Source organism: Muntiacus reevesi, chromosome 1 (genome assembly GCF_963930625.1).
Source record: "Muntiacus reevesi chromosome 1, mMunRee1.1, whole genome shotgun sequence".
Lineage (NCBI taxonomy): Eukaryota > Metazoa > Chordata > Mammalia > Artiodactyla > Cervidae > Muntiacus > Muntiacus reevesi.
In genome coordinates, this window is record NC_089249.1 from 74720025 (window position 1) to 74728906 (window position 8882).

An 8882-nucleotide genomic window follows, 5' to 3' on the forward strand; every position below is an offset into this window, starting at 1 on the left:
GAGTAAGCTCCAGAAGATGGAGAAGGACAGGGAAGTCTGGTATGCTGAGCAACTGAACTGAACCGATGGGGTCACAAAGAGTCAGACATGACTGAGCAACTGAACAACACCCCAAATATTGTAAAGGTTTCTGTCAACACATTAATATAGACTTGTTCACATATAATGCTAGACTTCCGTTTTCCTTGAAAAAATCTGGGTTACAGCCAAGCCAGGGTCTTACTTTATACTTCACAAGGAACAGTTGGACTTGCTTCCTTGAAACACAAAAAGCATCTTCCAGTTGACTGCATATCCAGCATTCAAATAATGAACACACACAGTTACACTGCAGCCTTTATCTGCTTGTCCGTGAGAGGTATCTGAGTGTGCACTTCTGTTTTTTACAGAACTACTTGGACATATACACTTGTAGTATACTAAAAGAAAAACAAACAAACAAACTTAAATCCTCTTAGATAAAATGTTCAAAGTGTGTGACAAGAGCTGCCTGTTCTTGGCTTCTTCAAGGTAGCTCTCTTTCACCTTCAAATTCTGAGGGCTAAAGCCCTGAGATCCTGAAGTCCAGACAGCAGGTGTGGGGAGGAGAGTCATGAGATATCCTGATAGCGCCTGTGAGAGAAAGCAGACACCATTATGGAAAAGGGAAGAGGAGAAGATGTGGGCGGAGGGGTTGAGGTTGGGAGGAGATGGAAAGGAGAGACTTACCGGTGCTTCCTAAACCAGAAGACTAAGCCTCCAAAAACCAGAAGGACGAACACCACCAGTATTACCAGGACGACAATCAAGCCCGTGGAGACACGGTTCCCATCTGTGTGAGGGAACACAGGGTGTGTCTCAGTCCGGGAATCTGCATCAGGTCCCCTACTGTAAACACGTGTGAGCATGCCAGATGCTTATTTCTTGTCCTATCTAATGTGCCCACTTGTATTCCTGTGAAGTTAATAGACACCCCACCTTTTCTTGGGGTCTGGGCATCTAGAACTCTGCTCAGTTCAGCATATGCTCATACACATTTGGAGGTAGGCACTAGTGTCACAGCTAGCCCAAACCTGAGTCTACATCCAGCTCTTCCACTTTCTAATGATGAGACTCAGGGCAATCTGACCTAGTTTAGCCTCAATTTCTCATCTGTAACATGAAAACAACAGTACCTGCTCAAAGGAGAGTGGGGATGATTGTTCATACATACTCTGCTGTATGCAGAGTGTTGAGCTCACAACGAGAAAGCACTCAATAAACCACACCTACCTTTGGTACCCTGCCTTTCAAAGTGTCCAGTTCCCTCTTCTAGGTAACAAATCTTCCTGGGATTCTGTACTTGTCACCTACCTCTGGATCTGTGGGGATATTAGTCTCTTCTTTCTTGTTTGTGGAACACCTTGTCTCAATCCTTTTTGACTTCAGATCTTTCTTCCTCCACTTGGAGAATCCCCTCCTTCTATCACTCCTGGCTGGCGTGTCATTTCCCTCCCCTTCCCCAGGCCCTCCCTCTGGGCTTGAGGACCACCTCCTCCCGTTCCCACTTCCTCCTCACCCCAGTACAGGATGATGTCCTGGTCTCCCAGGCTGCTGTGCTTCACTCGGCAGCTCAGGCCAGCCGCCTCCGCAGCCTCCACATCCAGGGTTACTTGCAAATACCAGGTCGAGTCGGCGTTGGGCATGACGTCTCCTTGGTGACTGCCAGGCTCCTCCTGCTCGCCCCTCACCCACGTCACCCGCACGGGTTTTGGGTAGAATCCTGAGACGTGGCAGACCAGCCGCAGGTGGCCAGGCCGGGGAGGGGGGCCACTGGACAGCCAGGCCTCCGGCTTCACTGTATTCAACACGAGAATGAGGGATCTTAAAGTGAGACTCCGCATCAGTGGCTCTGGACTTCACAGCAGGCTCATCAGTCCTACATCTCTACTTCTGGAGATGAACTCCCACCATCTCAATCCATTTGTATTAGCTTCTCTGGGAAAGCCTTCCCCGATCCCCATTCCCTTCCCTGATCCATTCTCCTGTAAATGCCCCTACTCTGTACTCACAGAGCACCCTGTGTTCAGCTGTAACATATGTAGCATGTTTCTAAGTGGTAGTCACTCAGTCATGCCTGACTCTGCAACCCCATGGAATGTAGCCCACCAGGCTCCTCTGTCCATGGATTTTTCAGGCAAGAATACTGAAGGGTGTTGGCGTTTCCTTCTGCAAGGCATCTTCTAAATCCAGGGGTCAAACTCGGTCTCCTGCATTGCGGGCAGACTCTTTACCATCTGAGCCACCAGGACACTGCTTTAACTGTTCATCTGCCTTCTCCTCTCCTTCCTCAAGTACAGATCCTGATTGACCTGCAGGATTTATGTAATTCTATTCATGGACCCCAAAAGGTACCTAGTTAATGTCTGTGGAATGCTTAAATACCCTCACACCTTATCCATCCCCTCCTCTTCCGGTGATGCTTAAAGGGGTGTGAACCCCTGGAATGAAAACCTCAGATGGAGCCCCAAAGTGGAGTGGAGGGGAAGAGGTCACAAAAGCAGGCTGACCTTGCTTCTCCAGCTCGGACTTCCCCATCTGCAAGAGGCCTCTGAGCAAGTGGGGGCAGATGTCATGGAGGAGCCAGTGCACTGTTTCCTTGGTCCCTTGGTCCCGATTGAGCACCTTGCAGAACATCTGGCTCCAAGACGGGGCATCTGGGACTGGTACCCAAGACATTCCTTGGAAACTCAGGACATCCTTTCCTTGAAATGCTGCACATAAGAAGCTTTCGGAGGTGTTCGTCGGGAGTAACTCACATCCTCCAGATATCTGGATCTCAAGAGGATCTGAGGAGAGGAATGGAAAGAGATGAATGAAGAGCTTAGAAGACTGAAAGGAGTTGAAGAAATTGGTGTGAGGGTCATACTGGGGACCCCAAAGTTCATGTAAATGGGAATGGGTGACCTGCAGCGGGATGAACAAGGGGTATTTTGAGGACTCAAGCTGGGACCTCTCAGGCAGAAGTGGGACTCAAAAGGGAGACATGAGACAATCACGGGGGGCCAGAACCTCCCGGTTGGGCTTCAGCATCCACTGTCTCCCCCTGGGCAGCTGGACACGATCCCATCCCTCAGCTCACAGTCGAGGTGCAGCATTTCAACGAATTCCCAGACGTCCCTGGTGAAGCTGCTTCGATAAACCTGAAAAGTGTGCTGCAGCTGCTCCCACTGCTGCTCGCTGAATGTGCCCTGAGACCAAGGCTTCAGGAAGCCGACGGTGTCCGACTCATTGCGCCAAGTATAGAGCTGCAGCTCCCCCAGCCACCCGAGGCCGTCCGTGCGCGTCCAGCTGCGGTTGGCGACGGAGGAAATCTGGAGGCCGCGGAAGGAGTAAGACGTTTGCGGCTCTGGAGACAATACAGATCGGAGGAACCGGGGGCACGGGAGGGAGAGCACAGAAGGGAGAAGGAAGAGCAACAGAAACAAACAAACAGCTAGGTTTGGGAAGAAAGGATGATGTCTGCTGCCTCGGAATCGAGCTCGGTCTCCAGGGGCCAAGCAGCTGGAGGCAGGGGGTAGCAGGTTCTCGGGCTGGTGGGTCAAGCTCCCGGCTTCCCGAGGTGTATCAGTCTGCGCCCGCCCGCCGCGAGCGTCCGCCGCTTTCCCCGCTCGCCTCCCTCTCGCCGCCCTCTGCCCGGGAGCCCCGGTTCCACTCATCTTCAAAACTCCCCCAAATCTGGGGAAGAAGCCAGAAGAACAGAAACAGCAAGCAGCACCCAGCTTCCTAACTCTGCTCTGGGACCTGGAATCTCCGCCCCCACCCCCGCCCGGTCCTTCCCCAACGCCCGCCCACACACCCTGGGTTTCCTGGGCTGTCAAAAGCCTGAACTTGACCCTGTGGCTGGCCAATTCTTAAGCCTGGAGGCAGGCAGGACTCCGGTTCTGGCTCTCAGGGTACTTGCTTCCAACCTCCTCCTGTCTAGGGATCCCTTTTTCATCTGCCAGATAGTCCCTCTCATTAGATATCTGAGCTGCAAAGAGCCCTGGTTACAGTCACTCATGTAAGTATGTTTCTCACAATCGGCTTCTCTAAATCTCTTTTTCCAAGGCAGAGTTACAGATAGTATGTGGAAAACACTTTACAACTGCTATTTAAGTTTTAAAAACAGGACATAAAGTTGTATCTATGGTATAACGTCTACCATGTGTTTTAAAACAAAGTTCTTGAGTGGAAGGCAAGCAGTGGATGTCTCTAGGCAAAGAGATTATGGAAGATTTTGTTTTACATTTTTTACTTTCCAAAATGTCTAGGAGTGCAAACATCATGTTAATGATAAAATAATAAGGGACTTCTCTGGTTGTCCAGTGGTTAAGAATCCACCTTGCAATGCAGGGGTGTTGGTTGAATCCCCAGTCAGGGTCATCTCAGGGATCTCAGCCTGCAACAGCTCCCAAAAGGGCTGGGGTTCCCAGCCAGAGACTGAGGTTGGGTTGCAGTGGTGAGAACACCAGAGCCTAGCCAGTAGACCAGTGGTCAGGGACAAGGGCCCTGGCCTTCAGCTTTGCAGGAAAGAATTCCCACAAAGAAAGAAAGTAGTGGAGCAAGTAAGCTATTTATTGAGAGGAAAACAGGACAGTACAAGAGGGAGAGGATGACTCAAGGAGAGGGAGCCTCTGAGTCCCACCCTCCTGGCAGTTTGAATTACTCTGATAGTAAAGGGCATTTCTTCCTTCGGCCAATCAATTTAAAATGCCTGTTTCACAGTTTATATTTGGTGTACTTCAAGATCCTCCCATGTATGCAGGTGCATCTGTTAGCCAAGATGGATTTTACTGGAAAGGCATCTGGGTAGAACATCCCTTGACATAACTCTCCTCTGGCCTCCAAGGAGCCTTTTCTGCACAAGTATGGTCTGGGAGGTCTCCTGACTTTGAGACATACGTGCTCTGGGCAGAGCCCAGCATCTTCTCTTTTTGTCCTGCTGGTAGGGAAATTAAATAAAGAGTCTTAGTTAGGCTGTATATTGCCACCCAGCTTATTTAACTTATATGCAGAGTACATCATGCAAAATTTTGGACTGGATGAAGCACAAGCTGGGATCAAGATTGCCAAGAGAAATATCAATAACCTCAGATATGCAGGTGACACCACACTTCTGACAGAAAATGAAAAAGAACTGAAGAGCCTCTTGATGCAAGTAAAAGAGGAGAGTGAAAAGTTGGCTTCAACATTCAGAAAACTAAGATCATGGTAACTGGTCCCATCACTTCAGGGCAAATAGATGAGGAAACAAAGGAAAAAGTGACAGACTTTATTTTGGGGAGCTCCAAAATCATTGCAGATGGTGACTGCAGTCATGAAATTAATTTTTCCTTGGAAAAAAAAGCTATGACCAACCTAGACAGCATATTAAAAAGCAAAGACATTACTTTGCCAACAAAGGTCTGTCTAGTCAAACCTATGGTTTATCCAGTGGTCATCTATGGATATGAGAGTTGGACTATAAAGAAAACTGAGCACAGAAGAATCGATGCTTTTGCACTCTGGTTTTGGAGCAGACTCTTGAGAGTCCCTTGGACTGCAAGGAGAACCAACCAGTCCATCCTAAAAGAAATCAGTCCTGAATATTTATTGGAAAGACTGATGCTAAAGGTGATACTCCAATACTTGGCCACCTGATGCAAAGAACTGACTCATGTGAAAAGACCCTGATGCTGGGAAAGATTGAAGGTGCGAGGAGAAGGAGACAACAGAGAATGAGATGGTTGGATGGCATCACTCACTCAATGAACATGGCTTTGGGTTGATGTCGGGAGTTGGTGATGGACAGGGAGGCTTGGCGTGCTGCGGTTCATGGGGTTTCAAAGAGTCGGACATGATTGAGTGACTGAACTCAACTGAACTGAAATTTGGTGACCTAAATGGGAAAGAAATCCAAAAAAGAGGGGATATGTGTATATCTATATTGATTCACTTCACTGTACATTAAAGACCAGCAAAGCATTGTAAAACACCTATACTGTAATAAATTCTTTTAAATAAACTTAAAATACTAAATGCCAAAAAAATAACAATAACAGGTTTATGTTTCTTCAAAAAGAAAAAAATAAACTTTGGGACTTCCGTGGCAGTTCAGTGGTTAAGACTCAGTGCTTCAAATTCAAGGGGCTCAGGTTTGATTCTCTGGACTAGATTTCACAGACTAGAATTCCACATGCCATGCAGTGAGGCCAAAAAACAAATAAATGCTATGACAACAAAGAACAGGAAGGGAGAAATGAAAATATCTTGTGCATAGTCCTTAAAATATATCTGGAGGGCACGCATGCGTGCTCAACCATGTCCAACTCTGCCACTCTATGCATTATAGTCCACCAGACGCCTCTTCTCAAGGGACTTCCCAGGCAAGAATACAGGAGTGGGTTGCCATTTCTTACTCCAGGGGATCTTCTCAACCCAGGGATAGAACCCATATCTCCCACATCTCTTGCATTGGCAAGCAGATTCTTTACCACTGAGCCACCTGGGAACTGCATGTCGGAAGTAATACAATATTATTTAAAGGTAGTCAGCAATACATTGAAAACAATTGAAAATCCTAGAGAAATGCCTATAAAAGGTTTTAAAAGAGGCATTCCAGGAAGGCACTAGTGGATAAAAAATAGAATCCTAAAAAAGAAAGTCTACAGATGCAACAAGTGAAAGGCAAAGGAGAAAGGGAAAGTTATGCCCAACTAAATGCAGAATTCCAAGGATAGCAAGGAGAGGTAAGAAAGTCTTCTTGAGTGAACAATGCAAAGAAATAGAGGAGAACAATAGAAGGGGTAAGACTAACAATTTCTTCAAGAAACTTGGAGATATCAAAGGAACATTTCATGCAAGGATGGGCATGATACAGCAAAGAAATGTAAGGACCTAACAGAAGCAGAAGGGAGTCAGAAGAGGTGGCAAGAACACACAAAAGAACTACACAAAAACGTTTCTTAATGACCCAGATAACAATGATGGTGTGGTCACTCACCTAGAGTCAGATATCCTGGAGTGTGAAGTCAATTGGGCCTTAGGAACCATTACTATGAACAAAGCCAGTGGAGGTGATGGAATTCCAGCTGAGCTATTTCAAACCCTAAAAGACGAAGCTGTTAGAGTGTTGCACTCAATATGTCAGCAAATTTGGAATACTCAGTAGTGCTCACAGGACTGGAAAAGGTCAGTTTTCATCCCAATCCCAAAGAAGGGCAATGACAAAGAATGTTCAAACTACTGTACAACTGCTTTCATTTCACATGCTACTTAGGTCATGCTCAAAACCCTTCAAGCTAGATTTCAACAGCACAAAAACTGAAAACTTCCAGATGTTTAAGCTAGATTTAGAAAAGTCAGAGGAACCAGAGATCAAATTGCCAACATTCATTGAATCATAGAGAGACCAAGGGAATTCCAAAAAAAAAAAAACCCTACTTATGCTTCACTGACTATGATAAAGCCTTTGATTGTGTGAATCACAGTAAACTGCAGAAAATTCTGAAAAAGATGATAATACCAGACCACTTAACCTGTCTCCTGAAAAACATGTGTGAGGGTCAAGAAGCAATAGTTAGAACTGGACATGAAACAATGGACTGGTTTCAAATTGGGAAAGGACTACATCAAGGCTGTACATTGTCACCCTCCTCATTTAACATCTATGCAAAGCACATGGGAAATGCTGAGCTGGATGAATCACAAGCTGGAATCAAGACTGCTGAGAGAAATATCAACAACCTCAGACATGCAGAAGATAGCACTCTAATGGCAGAAAACATAAAGAAACTAAAGAGCCTGTTGATGAGAGTAAAAGATGAGAGTTAAAAAGCTGGCTTAAAAGTCAAGATTCAAAAAATGAAGATCATGGCATCCGGTCCCATCACTTCATGGCAAATAGAAAGGGAAAAAGTGGAAACAGTGGCAGATTTTATTTTCTTGGGCTCCAAAATCACTCTGGATGGTGACTGTAGCAACAAAATTAAAAGACACTTACTCCTTGGAAGAAAAGTTGTGACAAACCTAAACAGCATGTTAAAAAGCAGAGATATCATGTTGCCAACAAAGGTCTGCCTAGTCAAAGCTACGGTTTTCCCAGAAATCATGAATGGACGTCAGAGTTGAACCATAAAGAAGGCTGAGTGCCAAAGAATTGATGCTTTGGAATTGCGGTGCTGGAGAAAACTGTTGAGAGTCCTTTGGAGTGCAGGGAGATCAAATCAATCAAACCTGAAAGAAGTTAATCCTGAACTCAACTGTATTGGAAGATCTGATGCTGAAACTAAAGCCCCAGTAACCTGGCCACCTGATGTGAAGAACTGACATATTGGGGAAGACCTTGATGCTGGGAAAGATTGAGGCCAGGAGGAGAAAGAGGCAACAGAGGATGAGACAGTGGGATAGCATCAACTGATTCAATGGACATCAGTTTGAGCAAATTATGGGAGACAGTAAAAGCCAGGGAAGTCTGGCATGCCACAGTCCACGGGGTCTCAAACAGTTGGACATGACATAGTGAATGAATAACAACCACAGATGGGACAAATAGAAAACAAATGGTAAGAAACTAGACATAATCCATTTCAAAAATTTAATCATTACCTTTAAATAGTCAAAACACTCTAGTCAACAGGCAGGAATTGTCATAATGAATTAAAAAACAAAACCCAACTATTTGCTAGACACAGAAAACACACTTTAGAATAAAGACACATGTAGGTTGAAAACAGAAACTGGATACACCAAGTAAACGCTGGTAATAAGAAAGTAAGAGTGACTATTTAAATGTCAGACAAAGTAGAATTCAGGATACGGAATATCAGAAATCAAAGAGTCATTTAATAATGGTAAAAGTGTCAATTATGAAAATTCCCTGGAGATCCAGCAGTTAAGACCCA

General features: G+C 45.6%; 1 protein-coding gene across 1 annotated transcript; it reads right to left on the minus strand.

Moving 5' to 3' along the window:
* Positions 1 to 500: 500 nt before the first annotated feature.
* On the minus strand, positions 501 to 3733 carry LOC136143865 (antigen-presenting glycoprotein CD1d-like). Its single transcript, XM_065901548.1, has 5 exons — positions 3101 to 3733; positions 2529 to 2807; positions 1538 to 1816; positions 709 to 811; positions 501 to 612 (listed from the first exon to the last, which is right to left on the minus strand). Exons 1-5 carry the CDS (start codon positions 3675 to 3677, stop codon positions 591 to 593), a joined length of 1260 nt encoding a protein of 419 aa, XP_065757620.1. The 5' UTR covers positions 3678 to 3733; the 3' UTR covers positions 501 to 590.
* Positions 3734 to 8882: the final 5149 nt, after the last annotated feature.